Consider the following 16,484-nt stretch of genomic DNA (forward strand, 5'->3'; position numbering starts at 1 on the left):
TGTGATACAATCAAATATAATTATAAATATAAATTACAATAAATATCACTCCACAAAAGTGCAGCGTATGATACCCCAATTGTCAAAATATCCTGTGTGTATCTTGTATTTGTCATAGTTGAGTTCTTCTAAGTACTTCATAGAATTTTCATTTTTAGGTGAACTATCCGTTTAAGCCTTTCATACTTTCATATTTACTCACCCTCATGTTCTAAACATGTATGACTTACTGCTGTCTGTGAACTATGTTGGGAACCAAACAATATTGGAGCTCATTGAAAAGTATAGACAAGCCTCAAAACATTTTTTTATGTTCCACAGTATAAAGAAAGTCATATAGGTGACATGAGTGAGGATGAGTAAATGATGATAATTTTCTTTTCTGGGTGAACTATCCAGTTAAGCTGAAAAGGCTTTTGACGTGAAGGATATACTGATATATGATCCCTCTCTCTCTCTCTCTCTCTCTCTCTCTCTCTCTCTCTCTCTACACATGCGCTTCCACTATGAGAAATAAGTAGTTACGTTCACTTGTGTAAATACACTCCCTCACATAAAGGATTTCTTTTATCATATCGTTCGAAGTCCAACTCAGTGGGGTGCATTCGAAAATCAGGCTGAAAGGAGCTTTCAAGCAGATAGGTTCATTTCTCTTCACTGACAGAGTGTAGAAAGAATATCTCTTACACTACACATACAGTCGAGCAAAAAAAGTGTAGTGCAGTCAATGAGAGAAAGCATTTCAACAGGGCAAGGGAAAAGATTGAGATGCTAGCAAACTGCCCACACACCTTATACAGAGCAAAGGCCTGTATAAGGCCTTTGCTAGGAAAGACCTTAAAGAAACAGAGAAAGTGAGGGAATTTCATGAATAGAATGAAGGGGCAAAGCACTTATGCAGGAACATGTGTGTATGTACATCCATACCATATTTATGCACACCCACACACTCACTCTATCACTTTAACTGTCCTGTGAGGAAGGGATTGAGGTCAGTGTGAGCAGGTTAACCAGACTCGGGTTCTTTTGCATGACCTGACTCAAAGTCTGGAACAATCTGTTCACCTGCAGTGTGTGTCATTATCCTTAGCTACACTCGCTGAACAAATCTGCGGCTTTGAAAGAAGCTCTAGGACAAAATACAAATTCAGCAGGGATCCATGTTTCTCTGCCAGCCCTCTCCATGGAAAATTCTAGTGCTTTTTTTGTTGAGTGTGGCACAGGTGTCAGAGAAAATTACAGTCTTCAGATGTTATGAGCTGGAATTTTAAGGCGGCTGTATTTTGTATTTTCTTTATTGCCTGACTGTCGTTTACCTGAAGTCCTTTATTTTTGTCTGATTTCAAAAAATATTTAATACATTATTTCTCTCTCTCTATTTTTTTATATATCCATATTTGTCTATCTATATATATAAAAAATAAAGAAGATAAAGGAGATAAATAAATAGAGAGAACTAAAAAGAGATATAGATGGGTAAATATAGAGGTAAATAAATAAATGTAATATCTATATTTATTTACCTCTCTTTTTATTTATCACTATTTCATTTATTTATTTATTTACCTCTATATTTACCCATCTGGATGGATGGATGGATGGATGGATGGATGGAATGTGCTCTAAATGGACTGTGTGGGAGCTTTGTGTTGTGCACATTCGATTATGTCTACATAGCACAATAAACTCAAGGAAACAAAAGATCAAGGAAAATCCTGTTTTCCATGACATGTTCCCTTCAATAAAACACAAAAGCAGCACTAAGACCTGTTTACTGTTGCCAAAGGAAGAAACAAAAAAGTCTCTCTCATCCAAGCCCTTAGTTACCTCATACAAAACTAAATTAACCAGTCAATATCGTCCAAGGTGCTTGTGTGACCATGAAGACAAATATGGCAGCTGAGAATAGGGCTGTTGCGATAACCGCAATATTGTAATACTGGGATACTGGCAAGCCAACCACAGAGGAACGCAAGCAAATGCCGCAAATGCGTTCACGTTTTTCTTTTTTCATAAGGTTGAGTCCTTTTTATTTAACATTCAATACACATGCATTAAGAGTAAAAAAGCTTATAATGACAACTAGAGTTAAAGGGTTAGTTCACCCAAAAATGAAAATGATGTCATTAAAGTCTAACCCTCATGTCGCTCCAAGCCCGTAAGACCTCCGTTCATCTTCAGAACACAGTATAAGATATTTTAGATTTAATCCCAGAGCTTTCTGTCCCTCCATTGAAAATGTATGAACGGTATACTGTCCTTGTCCAGAAAGGAAATAAAGACATCATCAAAGTAGTCCATGTGACATCAGTGGGTTAGTTAGAATGTTTTGAAGCATCGGAAATTCCATTTTGGTCCAAAAATAACAAAAACTAGGACTTTATTCAGCATTGTATTGTCTTCCGGTTCTGTTGGGGATCCGCGTTCAGTGACGCTGCTGACGTAAGACGCTGCTGACGTGTGTCTGGTGCGCCCTAACTTTGTTTACAGTCTGAGGGAGACGCACGCTGGAAACAAAACAATCTTCACAAACATGTCTAAGGATTTCCACACAGAGGAAGACTTGCATTTTTTTGCCCAGCCATATTTATTTGAACCCGAATACACTGACGCACCAGATACACGTCAGCAGCGTCTTACGTCATCAGCGTCACTGCGGACTTGTGAACGCGGATCCCCAACAGAACCGGAAGACAATACAATGCTGAATAAAGTCATAGTTTTTGTTATTTTTGGGCCAAAATGTATTTCCGATGCTTCAAAACATTCTAACTAACCCACTGATGTCACATGGACTACTTTGATGATGTCTTTATTTCCTTTCTGGACAAGGACAGTATACCGTTCATACATTTTCAATGGAGGGACAGAAAGCTCTCGGACTAAATCTAAAATATCTTAAACTGTGTTCTGAAGATGAACGGAGGTCTTACGGGTTTGGAGCGACATGAGGGTGAGTCATTAATGACATCATTTTCATTTTTGGGTGAACTAACCCTTTAAGAATGTATTTTTTTCACCAACTGGCCCCTTTCTACAAAATTAAGACTGTGTACCTGGCCACACTGAATAATGGTGTTATAATGTAATTTACACTGACTGACAAGCCTGTCTAGAACTCGCAGAGACGAGAAGTGCTGATACTGGTGAAATGTCAGCAGTCTTAGAAAGACTCTCGTCCAGTTATATTCGAGGACCAGAACTAACTATTATAGGCTACTAATACAAGTAGTCACCACGACAGCATTAGCTGAGAAATAAACAATCAAACACCAAGGCTGCAGATGTGCTCTTCACCGATCTACCACCAAACCAACAAACATGTTTATCCTGTTTCTTCCCACAGGTCCTATTTTTTGCAGGGCAGCTTTGTAGATGAGCCAGCGCAGGGCTCTGCTTTTTCTGAGCATGTAATTACTGAGGTTTGGCCTGCTTTATATTTAACTGTTTTATCGTCAGGCGTGACGTTTTGTGCAGAAAAATGAAATACTATAATAGAGGTCAGCAGTGATAACAATTAAACTCTATACGCAATGAAGCGTTTATGGAAACCTTGTTCAAATATATACAACGCAGGTAGCTATGGTGTTATTGCAGCCTGTGATAAGGGTTACGAGTTAATTGCTTGATTGCTTTGAGTCATATCGCATGAAACGCTTTTTAGTGTCGCAAGGAAGTTATGAATTTTTGAAATGACTAACAATATTGTTGACAATGACACTGCACACTCTTTCTTTCTCACACAAGTACACTTTCTCACACTGGTACTCATGTAGAAAGATTTAGTGTGGATCTCTTAGTTTGGAGCTGATAAAAGTTTAACAGGTTTTGATATGCTGGAACGGGATAAAAGGGTCTGTCACACTATACTTTTCTTTCTATTGACTTCCATTCACACAAATACAGGAAATCGGAAACACAAGCTCGAGCAAAGTTCTCTACATTCCAAAGTTCAAGCTTGGTGAACTCTGACCAGTGATTTGCATCACGTAAAGACGTGTGACCAATAGAACACCGAAACCTCACAGTGTGACCTCTTAAAGGGACTATGTGTAGTTTTTTAGGTATTTTATTATCTAAAATCAATATTTTTATTCATAAATACTGTATGTCCTCAATGGGTTACAAATACCTCTGCCAATTATCTGACTTATCCTCGTTAACAAAGAATGTATTATCTTTATATACATGTGACGGGTAGGTCCACGGAGGCTTCTGTGTCGTTCTGCCATCTTGAAAAACTATAATAGCAGAGAGGGTCAAAAAGTACTAGGCCAACGCGTTTTCGTTCAGAGCCAGCGTCACGTAAAATATAACGTAAAAGGAAACGTGACCGGAGATTACAAAAAACAAGAGTCAATGTTGGGATAGCTTTTTCCAGGTGGAAAGCACTAATGCAGGAGAAAGATTTCAAAATAAACGCTGAAGTTGCCTGCTTTCTCCTCGACAGGTAGGCTAAGTCAATATTACAGTCTTAATGACATGCTTTTTTTTTCATTGCTTGGTTGTGTAGGCTACTTTATTATATAGACAGTAGAACATTTATAGTTAAAAGTTAAACAGGCTCTTTGATGAATAGCAGCTATTGAATAAAGTTGAGAAGGCGCTAAAAACAAATTTTGTAAGTTTACTTTTTATGTAATCTAGAAATTCGATAAGAATATATTTTAATAGAGCATATGATTGTTCTTGCATTGTTTGTCATAGCTTTTTGGTACATAACGGCTGCCGTAGATGCAACACGCATATGAAAAAGCGAGGCGCTGGAGAGCACAATTCGTTTGAATGCAAAATACAATTTCACCGCTAGATGGGAGAAATTCCTACACAATGTCCCTTTAACTTAGGGCTCGGCAACCCTGGCCCTCAGGAAGAGTTTAGCTCCAACTCTGTTGAAACTCACATGTCTGTAGCTTTCTAGTAATCCTGAAGGCCTTGATTAGCTTGTTCATTTGTGTTTGAGTAGGGTTGGAGCTAAACTCTGCAAAAGTGGATCTCAGGGAACATAGTTGCCCATCCCTGTCTTGGATGAATTAAAATAACAAACTTTATTGTGCAGGTTTTTAGATTTTGGATTTATTGTTGTATTACATGTTAAATGTATGTTTTATTTAAAAGACAACCACTGAGCTGACATCATATCTTGTCCGTTGTAATTTGGCTGCCACTTAGAGATGTTTCTCTCACCTTCTTTTTGCAGAAGTCCCTGAAATCTGACCAAAATGTTTCATGTATTTGAGGTAGTGACTTTTGAAAGTTTTTTTTTCTTCCATTTTCATTCTGTGTTAGTAAGTGGAGTCTTTCATTTTCCCTCTGAGCTCAGAACTCAAACAGTAGTGCAAGTCATCATGATTAAATGGGTTATACTCCTGGCTATTGTGAAATGCTTATTAAAGCAGGGAAAGCATTATCTTGTTCATTCATCACCCATGATAAGTAAATCTGGGCTAAAGGAAACCTTGAGGCAGTATTATTTCTATAGTATTCATTTCAATTTTTAGTTTAATTTATAGTAATTTAATGTGTGTTTTGATATTTTCATCAGCTTTTTAAAATATACCTATGTAGCTTTATTTTATTTTTTAATTTCAGTTTTCAGTTAAATTTTGATCTAATATTTACATATTTTATTTCAGCTTTAATACAATTAATGGTTAAGCAGTTTTTTTGAAATTTTTAGTTTATTCATTGACAGAAAATAACATCCCCTTTTTTTCTTTTCTTTTTTGTAGAAACGCTGTTTAAATAGCACATAACTAAGGGGATGTGATAAATATGATGTAACCAGGTCTGTGTCACAGATTTCCTCCATTGAACTTCATTCATTTACAGACATGTACTGTGCAGCTGTTTGTTATCTAGGAAGAGACGGACTCATCCCTCATTACTCCCAGTTATGTTATATTATGTCTGAGTCTGTAAGTCTTTGGGTGGTTAAGAAGAACCCTGTGCTTTTAACGAACTATGTAGCGTCTACATTACATAGCGATATGGTTGTACGAGATCAGTTATGCTTTGCAGAGCCTTTCCTCTAGAGATCTGATATGCACTTGATAACAAAATATTTCAGGAACTTCTTTGAACCATCTTTGTTGATGACTATGAGCGAAGGATTTCAGAACACGAAAATAGAAGTGTTGCAAAAAGACATTTCCTACATAGAAGTCTTATCTCTTTCATATTGTAACACACAAAAATGCCCTTATAATCCACACATCTGCCGCTCCTGGAATGGTTAATATTTGACAAAAAAATCAGACTGCCTCTCTTCTTTCCTCCCTTCCCTTTCTTTCTTTCTTTCTTTCCCTGGAGCGAATCCAAGTGTGGAACAGTAACTGAGAGAACACCGTCTGCTGGAGTACAAACCCTTATTTGGTCTGAAAACTCATTGGCCAATGCTAGCAAAAATAACCTTCACATTTGTGTATGTAACTGCATGGGGAAAAAAGACCACACAAGTCAGTAAAACACTGTGAGAGAGGCTGGCCACCAACTTTCACAGACTGGCCAAAACCTTCAACTCAAATTAAACTTCAGGGCTAGTTTCTCAAGACTGATTGCTTTCAGGTTCACAAAGTCGAACAATGCTTCAGTGGGCTTTTCATTTCACATTCTCACTTAGTGGATTTGAAATATTGTGGATTTCAGAGACCCGTACCCATAGGAAAGAAAAATTCACAAACAAGATTTCTTTAATATTTCAGTTGTTCCTCCTAGACAGCAATGGGAATGAATTTAGAGCAAATTAGACTTTTACTTAAGTTTGCATAAGATTTCATAAGAAGACCCTAGTAATTACACACACAGAAGTTTGAGAAAAGATCTAAAAAAAATGTCTCAAACTTCCCTCTGAACATTTCTCATGAAATTCTTTTAATTTATAGCTCAACACTCTTACTTTACACTACCGTTCAAAGGTTTGAGGTCACTTATTTTTTTTAAAGAAATGTATACTTTTATCCAGCAAGGATGCATTAATTTGATCATAAATTGATTAATAGATGCATAAAAAGTGAAAAATTATAATATTACAGAATTTCTATTTCAAATAAATGTGCTGCTTTATTGAACGTTGTATTAATTAAAGTATCCTGAAAATATTTGAAAAAAATACTAAGCAACACTGTATTTAACATTGATAATGAGAACGTTTCTTAAGCACCAAATCAGCATATTAAAATGATTTATGAAGACTTCTTTCAAAAACATTATCGTTAAATCGTTCAGGGGCGGGATCATTTGTTAAGTGTAAATCAATAGTTGTCTAATTTTTGTCTGTTTTCTCTTCTCCTTGTGGGAGCAATAGGATTGTAGCCACTAGCTATCACAGTGCTCCTCAGTTAAACTATACAAATGATTTGTTCTTAGCACTAAAACAAGTTCAGACAACAATGGTGCAGATATTGGAGGCGCTAGGTAATCTGACCTAACATGTTCCTGAATGTCCTGAACTTGAAGTGTGAATCATTTCAAGGTTTCTTACAGCTGCAGGCCTTGAGTTTACTGTTTGCACCTTTTTATGCCCGTTCTCCATGGTATGCTGGCAAAATCATCCCCTACTCTACGGGGGAGAAGAAGATGAGGGAGGGAAACCATAGCTGTATAAAATATTCAGTGTGGGTCAATTTAGTAAACCCCATATGCGTACACAGTGATCCATGAAGAGAGTGAGAAAGAGAGGAGAGCGACAGTGAGAAAGAGAGAGAGAGAGAGAGAGAGAGAGAGAGAGAGAGAGAGAGAGAGAGAGAGGGGGTGAGAAAACAAGAACACGCAAAAGATCTGAGAGCACGCGAGTGTGCCTTCGTACACTTATTCACTGAGCCTTATGCTTCAGTAGATTTACATAAAAAAAACAGGTTTGGAACTGATGGCACTCAAAGAATCTCAGAAGACCATTAGGACGTAGCTAACCTATCTCTTCCTATCTGTTTGTATGTGTTCTGTAGATGAATGTCTACTCTAATGGACCATTTTCACTGTACTGATGTGGCATCAAAACGAACAAAATCAGCTCTGCAAACCATGCTTGACTAGGAAATGAATCACTGAGTTGAGTGTGACCTGAACAAATAATTAACAGAATTGCTCTTTGTTACCATACACAGTGTAAGCTTGATAAGATTTTTAAAAAGTTTTTGAAAGAAAGTCTCTTATGCTCACCAAGCCATTAATTTGATTTTAAAAAAAATACATTGAAAACAGTAATATTGTGAAATATTTTAATTTCAAACATATTTTAATATATTTATATATTTTTAAATGTAACTGAACAATGCTGAATTTTCAGCAGTCATTACTTCAGTTTTCAGTTCAGAAATTATAATATGTTGATTTAGTTCAAATAACATTTCTTATTATCAGTGCTACTTATGCATTTTTTAAGGAACATTTATTTTAAATATAATTTTTGTAACAATGAACATTTTTTAACTGTGATTTTTGACCATGTGTCCTTTCAGAATAGAAGTATTAATATCTTAAAAAATTAAGTGTAAAAACAAAAGTGCATGGTTTCCTTTCAGCATCATAGCACAAAAACTAAAGCCTGTTCACTCAGATTCAATCCCCCCCACCACCCACTGTGTATGATCCTAAAATGTCAGCATTCATTTTATTCTTGAATTAAAGCAAAATGTACTCTGAGATATTATTTGAATGGTTAACCAATATGGGTGAAGATTCATTTGGAGTAAATCTGCCTTTTATCAACTCTGAGCCCGCATTTGAAAAATTCGATAACCTCAAACATCTTACAGTCTACTCCTGTCAACCTCTGCACCATCTTCAAATTGACTACTAGAATGACTGTAAGATAAAAACAAAGCTCTTTGATACACTCACCAGTCTTAGGGTTGATGCTGAAGAAGCCCTGGGGGTTCCCGCTAGTGATCTTGTAGGAGAGTTTTTCACTGGACTTCGTGTCCGGGTCAAACGCCTCGATCTGGATGATGGAGACGTCTTTGGGTGAGTTCTCCATGACAGATGGATAATAGACAGGTTCGGAGGTCTGTGGGGTATTATCGTTGACATCCTGAACATCGATGTAGACCTCCACAAAGGAAGACAGCGGGACAACACCGCGGTCAGTGGCGTAGACCGTCAGCCAGTAGTGAGACACGGTCTCATGGTCCAGCAGTTCTTGTGTCCGGATCACACCTGAGGAGAACAGGGAGAATTCTTAGTGTCATCTCCTTAAGACAAATCAACGGGCAATTTGAAGTTACACCTAGTAGCATCTATGCTATGGAGGACTAGGAGGACACAAATTAACAAATGTATTGATTCAAATAAAAAATACAATAAAAATAAAATTGGCAATGCTTTTTTTTTTAAATAGTTAACGTGTTTAAAAAAAAAAAAAAAAAAAAAAGCATTTATTATTTTGTTACATTTAACTACGCTTTTAAATAAACCCTCTATACATATTCCCATTTATGTCAATTTCAAAACTGATTATTCCATATATTATTTTTTAAATAATAAATTCATTTTATTTTAAAGTGGCACTCCTAATCAAGCAAACATTTCCAGGAACCGAAACCATTGTATAAACACCTTAATTAAGCATATTTGTCAACAATGATTCATTTATTCTGCAATAGGTACTAAGATAAAGTGATATTTGTCTGACCTTCATAACAAATGAGTATAAATCACTTCACACATATTGTGTTTCTATCTCTAACTCTCTAAAACCTAAAGTAGACCTTTAAAAAAGCATTTTGACTGTTCACAGCCACAATATTCTATACCCATCATGCTTTGCCACGATAATGGTATCCTAAGAAGTAGATAAGTGTCTCTGATAGGTTTAAGTGGAAACCTAATACCTCCTCTAGATCTTCTTATGGTCCTCTAAGTGTACAATGCCTTTATTAAACTTGGTTGCTTTGAGCCAGAGTCACCTGTTCGGCTCTCTACCTTGCAATCTCAAAACATTAGAGATGTTTCACATGTGTGCCGCATTGCACTCAGCTGTGTCAACAGTCTGCCTATTCACTGCTATAAAGGAATGAGAAGGGGGAGGAAGAGGAGGCCGTCAGAGAGCAAACAGCAGGTCTGCATACAAAGAGCAGTCGAATCCATCACATATGATGGCGAGAGAGTGAGAAAGCAAAAAGAGCCTTGGACTGTGATCTCTACATTTTTCCAGTCCATGCACACTTGTGTAAAAAGGTGTGGCATAATTTATGTTGCAGAATGATTGTTTTATTGCATGTATTACTGTATATGACTTATATTTTATTGCACCATACTGAATAAGTCATAGGCTTGTTTAAGGCCAGTAAAGATGTGGCTTGCCTGAAAGGACCTGTAATGTTATCAGTAGTCGAGTGATCTCATCGTTTCTCAGGGCAGGCAGGTGGGGTGTGTGTGAATGAAAAAGAGAGCTAGATAGACACTCCCTGGCCAAAGTTTACCGCTGCCAGAACAGGCAGGTTCCTGTTGTTGAAAACTCGATCCGATTAAACTTGAGCCCAGGAACTTAAAGATTATACTTAGTTGGTTGTGAAATCTTTAGAACCGGAGTTGCAAACATTTCAAGAATAAAGTCTCATTCACTAACTCTCAAACTTTATTTAAGCCAGCTCAGCAATGTTTTGTTTAGTTACAAAGTACAATTATGTCGCACAAGGACATACGAAAGAAGGAATTGACAACGTTATCCTGTTTGTTCCAGAGCAGTCTTTTGCACAGTGCATTGCGCCAGTTCTTGTTCTTTGTCTTCTTAACTTGCTCTGCTGGGCTTTAGCAAACTCAGAGGACTAGCTGGAGCCTCAAGGGGGATAAGTGTGAAAGAATAGACTTACTGCTTATAAAAAAGACAAGGAAAAATGACTGCTTTTCGCAGCTCGGGCTGTTTTATTTGACCTTTTTGGCCTTATTTTTCATTCATCATTGATCTGTAACACCTGACATTATGAATAGCTTAAGGCAGTAATATAGGAGGTGAGAGAAAGGAAATGGATAGCTCACTTCATTTTGCCATTGGCTATCAGTGTAAGGTGGCCCATAGATCAGCACAGTAAAAACTCTGCAGAGTAAGGATGTAATCTCCCAGTCGACTAGTCAATTTATTGGTCGATACGTTCTGGCTCGACCAAAATTCTGATTGGTCGATTTTTTGCAGTGTTCATTTCATTAGGTGGAAAGCACTAATTGCTAATGGGGGTGTTTTCAGAGCACCCCTGTTTTACAGGTAACAGTCTGTCTTCAGAACACCCCCCTTGTTTTCACTCTTTTGGATTAGCCCAACCCACTAGAGACTGATTGAAGAAAGTACTAGAAGGCCTTGGTCTGGTGGTTTGCTGAATATTTATTTAATTGTAAACGTTTAATTTACAGTCAGTCCTCCTTTAACATGTCAAAGACATCGGCAGTGTGGCAGCATTTTACAAAAATAGATAAGGGAAAAAAAGTCGAATATCACCTAAAAACGGTAAGCTAACTTGTCTGCGTTAGGTTGCCCCGTCTGTTTTGAGTAGGCTATTTGAACATATCAGAATTGGCATTTTCCAATGTTTTAGTCTAATAATCGTTTTATAACTGCAGGCGCACCTGCCCGAAACGGCGGTAGCATCCCCGGACACACCCATCCAAACGCAAAATTAATATCGCGGAAGGAATTGTCGACTTTTTTTAATAAAGTGGACATGCCTTGTGTGTTTAAGAGTAAAAGCTTTAAGTTAATAGTCTATTCGTGTCTCAGCCGCGAAGTTGAGCTTCAGCCTCACTCTGTGCGAGGACATGCACAGAGCGCTGAAATGATAGTGTCTGTCAGTTATTATAACATATGACAAAAACAATTGTCTAAATTATGTTGCATATTCCTCAACAGTTCTTGTGCCGATATCACTAGTTGACATAGTACTATTTTCGGAAATCATAAGCTATGATATTGCGCAGGTGCACGTGATGCAATGCTGTCAGAGCCGACAGAGTGTTATTTCAGTGCAAATAATTAACCTTAGGTTAAAAACGATTTAATATACTGCAAATAGCCTACTAGTTTTTATGTTTATTTATAATTCATTTAGGCAGACAAGGCTACCAAGTACTGCGCAGCTAATTAATCGAACGTTTTTTTTTTATCTAACCCCCGCCACCAGTCGATTTATGGTCGAAATTTCAGGACTTCAGTCGACCAAGATTTTCTTTGGTTGATTACAGCCCTACTGCAGAGTTAATTCTTAAAGAAGGAACATCCATAATAAATTAGACAAATCAAAACCGAGTCAGTATTTCTTTTCTTTTTTTTAAGAAATTAATACTTTTATTCAGCAAGGACAAATTAAATTGATCAAAAGTGACAGTGGATACGTTTATGTCAATGTTTAAATAAATGCTATTTTTTTAACTTCAATTCAGATTTTAATTGAACTACTGTTTTTAACTTTTGTATTTTTACAAATAAAAGCAGCCTTCGTGATTTTTTTTTTTTTTTTTGGGGAGGATGAGGCAGCGTTCATGTCGTAGCACAAATAATGTTGGATGTGTTACATACTTCATTTGAATTCTTAGGACAGGGATTTGTTCAAATCCCTAACCACAAGTATGAGCAATAGTAATTGCGTTTCTTGCCTTGGCAACCTAATAAATCATCTTTAACAGTAAGGTTTTTAAACTAAACTTTGCAAAGGATTCGTTTAGCACTGAAGATTAACTCATACACGTGTAGAGGTTTAAGTGTTTTGAACTGAGGGTGAGTGGAGAAATCGTTGGTGCAAGACATTTATAAAAAACAATTACAATTGTAGATGGTTGGCTAAGAATGAAGAATGACAAAGACAAATGAGTGTGTGTAAGCGAAAAGCGGGGTATAAGAACATGTCAAACAGAGTCAGAGGAGCTGAACGATAGATGTAGATGAGAAAGAGATGGTAGGAGAAGAGAGAAAGGGCGAGACAGAGAATGAGCTTTGTCTCTGCCAAACAACTGCCCATGCTTGAATGCTCATTTGGATGACCAGAGGATACACACAAAAGCAAGCTGCTCCTTCAAGCTCAAAAGGCTGCAGCTGTAAAAGCAGTCACTAGGATGATGACTTCACCAACAAGCACACTCCCATTAAAGCCTTAATACTTTTTACATTTCTGAGACTTATAGATGCAACTAAGTTTGCAAGCCAGATTCGAATGTATCAATTTACAGGATATTTCCAACAGATCCATTTTAATGCTCAGAGGACTTTTAATCTTGGTTGTCTGATGCCACTAAATGACGCACAACAAACATTATTGCACACAAAACTTTTCACCTCATCTTTTAGGTTTTAAAAACTTTTTTTATTTTTATTTTATTATAAAATTCATAAAATACTGAAACGTTGACTTGGTCTGAATAAGCTTGAAATCCAACAGCATGGATTTAAAAGCAGAACTGCCCACAATCCATTGTCTTCTAGATGCCTGGCTAAATTGATCAGGACCAAATTGACATGCAAGAACATTTACCTAACAATAATCAGGATTCCGATTCATAAACACGAGCCCTTTACAATACTAACCAACCCTGACTGAGAAGAAGCTATTGTTGTAAAGAAGCTTCAGGCATTCTTCGTGTTAGAGCTCACACTTAAGAAATGGTACAATCCTCAGCACATGAGAGCAACAAGAAGTTTTAAAACACACTCTGTACTGTCTGTTCTTGTAATGATTCATTCGGTGCATTTAAGTTGTTTCATAGGTATTCTGCCACACCTTTGAATCAACTGTGGTTGAGGAAGTTGTGAAACCAGTCCTGAAGCTATATAATATGTTGACAGAATTAAAGCAGGTCTTTCTTTCTGGCTTCTTTGTCTGTTCATTTCTTCACCCTGAAGCGAGGCATTTCACAGCTACCTGAGCGCCTCAATGAACAATGAGAACCGCTCGCACTGACTCAACATGGCTGACCTTGCACATAGGTGTGTGCGCATATTTGTGTGTACAAAGAGAGACAGAAAGGAAGCAAATTTAATTCTCAGACTGGGTCGACATCCCCAGTGACTGATTAGATCATGAAACGGCTATGACTACACTTTCTAGTGGTGGGGGAAAAAATCGATTCTGTTCAGTATCGCGATATTTTGCGCACGCAATTATATCGATACAGTAGCGCAAAGTATTGCAATATTCAATTATGAAATTATATGTTTTACTTTCGGATTTTCTCAGAGTTTACTCTGATCATTTACATTTGCGTATTACATCCACAAAGTGGCGTTTGTTGCGGTGCTTTGTTGTCGTGCATTAAACAGCAAATTCAAGCGAAAATGGCTTCACTATTACAACCGGCTGTACACGACGGTCCGTCTTCTTTCAAATCGAAAGTGATTATGTGATTAGTGATTTTATGATTATTCTCAGGTTTATGTTACTCTATTATATCTGCTTTATGTTACTCTATTGTTTTTAAATAATTTTAAGTTTTGTGCTAGGAGCTTACCATTCATGTGAGAGGTCTCCTATTCAGAGAATAATTACGTCCTATCCTGTAATAAGGTGCTGTGTCCTGAATGTTCAAGAACAAGTTTTCAAGTTTTTGCACTTCAGTTAATGTGTAGAATATAATGTTTACAGAATTAAATGTGACATTTGAAGTGAGTTGAGGAGTCTTATTTTCCTCATTTTTTGTAATGGCTTTGAATAAAATGGGGGACATGAATCGCAATATATCGCAGAATCGAATCGCAATACTTGCTGTATCGCAATATGTTTAGAATCGCAATAATATTGAATCGTGGCCCAAATATCGCAATACTATCGAATCGTCACATTTTTGCCAATTCCCACCCCTAACAAGTGTAATTTTATTAAGAAAACTATTGTATACAGTGGGGCTGTAGAGTTCCATCCAGTGTTAGGGAACTTAAAAGTAAATTTTCTTTTAAGAAAATAATAAAACAGAGATTACAGGTGTGAAAGTATTACCATGTTATTTTATTTTCGCATGTTTGTCTTTGTTTTAAATTGTTCTGAATTACATGTTGAATAGATGTTGCTTTTGCATAACTGTATAATTCGAAATCATTTTAAATGTGTGTCATGGTAGCTAATATATCGTATAGCTCTTATAGATAAAATTAATGTATTGATTACTTGAATTTTTGTATTTTTGTAATGTGATTTCTGTGGACCCTAGGAAGACTAGCGACCACCATGGTGGGAGCTAATGGGGATCCAAATAAAACGATAAACAATAGTTAACAAACATGGACAGTTCCCTTTCAGTCGATAACGTCGGACGTAGTCGACGCGACTGAAATGGGATCACGCTAGGGAGCCTATCATCTTCGAGTACTATTGAACGAGCCAATGTAATTGGCGTGCGTGATTCGCATCACACACTCCGCCCCCGCGGCGCGGGTATAAATACGGAAGTGGGTGCACGCACTAGTTGCCTTTCGCTTCGGAGCCGATCGTTTGATGTCTCTGAGAGTGCTGTTGTCTACAACGAGCGAGTGTGTCGGTGTTCTTCAGGAAGACTCTCCCAGTGCTGGTGTTCTACAGCGCGAGTGCAGCGGTGATCGCGAGCTTTGAGCTCTCAACTGCTGTTTTAACAGCAACAAATTTCTAAATGTTTGTGTGTGTGTTGATGGCTGGTTAGAGGGCGGAAAAGTGAGTGCTTCACTGTTTCAGTTCTCTGTTCAGTGTTGCCGCGGTCATTTCCCTGTGTGCTCCGGCACTGGTGACGGTCCTATTTTCTGAAAGAGCAACACGGGTGCGTTTGCGTCTTTTTCAAGATGTCATTCCGCCCGTGCGTTTCTGGGTGCGGTCGTTCCCTGTCTCTCTCTGATGGTCACAACTGTTGTGTCACGTGTTTGGCTTACAGCACGCTGAGACAGCTTTTGTGGACAGCTCATGTTTTCACTGTGGGAACATGACTGTCGCAGTGTTGAGGGCGAGACTCGCCTTCGTTCGCGGAGAGCGAGTCCCCATTACCATGCCCCACCCTCGGGTGCTGTGTGGGATGGGTGACCGGAGGATAGTGTTGGATGTCCCGCCCGGTAACCATTCCCTGTGGGCTCCTCACTCCTCCCTTCCACTGCAACCACTGGAGCCTCCTGTGTTTTCTGCTGGTCCATCTGTAATGGGTGGGCCAGCGGTTTCACTCGGGGCTCCCCTGGAGGACAGGACGCCGATTGCAGCATCAGAGGGTGAGCTGACTTCTGGAGATGATGACTCGGCTGCATTGTCTCCCTCCGGGAGTTCAATGTTGCCCGAGCCGGATCCAGAATTATCAGCTATGCTGAAACGGGCCGCCGAGGCTGCCGGGCTCGAGTGGAACCTCCACCGTGTCCCGTTCAGTCTCGGTTGGAATCTGGAGTTTGGTATCTTGGGGCGGGCCGCGCTGGTTCTCAGCTCGCCGCCCCAGTGCCTTTCTTTCCCGAAATGCATGGAGAGCTTATCAGGTGGTGAACAGCATCTTTCTCTGCCAGAAACTGCCTGAATAGCTTTTCCCCCTCATTACCCTTGATGGAGGAACGGTGAAGGGTTGCGAGG

General features: G+C 38.3%; 1 protein-coding gene across 1 annotated transcript in view; it reads right to left on the reverse strand.

The window, feature by feature from the left end:
• Positions 1 to 16,484, reverse strand: part of fat1a (FAT atypical cadherin 1a) — a 116,603-nt gene that overhangs the window by 72,615 nt on the left and 27,504 nt on the right. Inside the window, 1 exon segment of the mRNA XM_077204962.1 lies at positions 8,842 to 9,156. Coding sequence (XP_077061077.1) covers positions 8,842 to 9,156 — 315 coding nt within the window.

The sequence above is a fragment of the Siphateles boraxobius genome, unplaced genomic scaffold (assembly GCF_051911475.1).
Source record: "Siphateles boraxobius isolate OS27281-9 unplaced genomic scaffold, OSU_SipBor_1 53, whole genome shotgun sequence".
NCBI lineage: Eukaryota > Metazoa > Chordata > Actinopteri > Cypriniformes > Leuciscidae > Siphateles > Siphateles boraxobius.